Raw genomic sequence first — 1537 nt, 5'->3', positions numbered from 1 at the left:
TTCCTTTCAGTTTTTCTGAGTACCTCAACTGTTGCCCTCCATATGTTCTTTATGGAAACAATTACCTGCTGCTGATTTCTTTCTGGATTTGTGATTTTACATACTGCTATACTAATTACTTTCCCCTAGTATCATACTGTCTTCTGATCTTAAACATTAAGCCAGCAGGAGATGGCTAAATCTCAGCTACCTGGAGATGCTGCTACATTATGGGATGAATTGATAGGAGGAGATTTTGAGATTTCAAATCAATGGAAAAGAGAAAACAAGTATTCACTGATAATTAGTAAGCACAAAGTACTATGCTAACTCTGAAAACAATATATCTGTTAGTTGTTAACATTATTTACAGATTAAAGTTCAGGAATGCAGACTTCAAGCAACCCCATGTAAATTATATACATAGTAGGTAGCAATGCCTGGAATCAAACATAGTCTGCCCAGGAGGCTTAATCTGTAAACATTCTATTATTTTCCTTCTCAAAAATGTAGGGGATCTGGAGAATTTTTTGTCACCCTAAAAACCAGAGATAACCACCATCTTTCAAATAATAAGACCAAATACCTTCAACAGCCAGCACTCCGGAGGTAAGCCCTGCTGCAAATATAAATCAAACTATACAATCTCATTTTAAAAGTGTTTATTAATTTCTCAATACTTAACACATGTTCAAGATAGGAATTTCAATACATCAAAGAGGGCGTACATACAGTGCACAGACATCTTGCTCATTCTTCTGTCTCCCCATCACCCTACCCACAGGGAGTTTCTAAAACAAAACCAAGCAACATGGCAACATCATTTGAAAACACAAGTGTGGTGAGGTATGTCACACTAATGAGCCTTAAACATATTACATAAAAGCACACTAAATAAACAATGTGGCTGAAATCAAAGCACTATCTCTCAGTAGCGTAAACGTGAGTGCTTACCTAAAACACAAACGCACACAGATAATCAATAGAAAACGTCCTAATAAAGGTTCACAAAAGTGTTTGGATATAGTGAGTGGTCCTGCATACCAGATGCGACCATTAAAAACAATCTTGTTCACAACAGCACCGTAACGGTACAGTACATATGAATGATCTGAAAATCATCTATGAGAACTATACAAAGAATAAAGAATACAAGTGAGCGTTATACAAGGCGACTTGCAAAAGTAGCCACACTACTTGCTTATTGGATTGGAAAATTACAGCCATTGACAGACAAATGTGTGCTCAGTTTTTTTGATCATAAGCAAGTCCAAGTCCGTTGCAAAACACTGAAAGGGAAGGGGTGGGAGGTTGGAGAGACATCACGGGTTCACCAGTCCAGAAGCCGACCTCTTTCATACAGTAATCCCTTCACAAGCACTGAAGGGGCTCCCTCGAGGGGGGACCTGGGCATGTTTCAGGCGTGTTGCGGCCCCAGTCGCCACTCCTCTTCGGGAGGAGAGGCAAGGGCTCACTCGGGGGATGCACTCTGGATGGCCTTGGGCTCCTCCACGGCCTCCTCCCCCCAGTCGCCACCGTCGACCTCCTCGATGACCAC

At 41.1% G+C, this 1537-nt stretch overlaps 1 protein-coding gene across 1 annotated transcript in view; it reads right to left on the bottom strand.

Moving 5' to 3' along the window:
- Positions 1-1450: 1450 nt before the first annotated feature.
- LOC121103076 (centromere protein V-like protein 3) overlaps positions 1451-1537 on the bottom strand; it is a 711-nt gene continuing 624 nt past the window's right edge. The window contains exon 1 of the mRNA XM_040631537.1: positions 1451-1537. This exon is cut by the window's right edge and continues 624 nt beyond it. Within this exon, the coding sequence (XP_040487471.1) occupies positions 1451-1537 (87 nt within the window).

The sequence above is a fragment of the Ursus maritimus genome (genome assembly GCF_017311325.1).
Source record: "Ursus maritimus isolate PB19 chromosome X unlocalized genomic scaffold, ASM1731132v1 scaffold_X1, whole genome shotgun sequence".
Classification (NCBI taxonomy): Eukaryota; Metazoa; Chordata; class Mammalia; order Carnivora; family Ursidae; genus Ursus; species Ursus maritimus.
The sequence above is the reverse complement of the archived record's forward strand: the minus strand, read 5'-3'. Positions and strand labels throughout refer to the sequence as shown.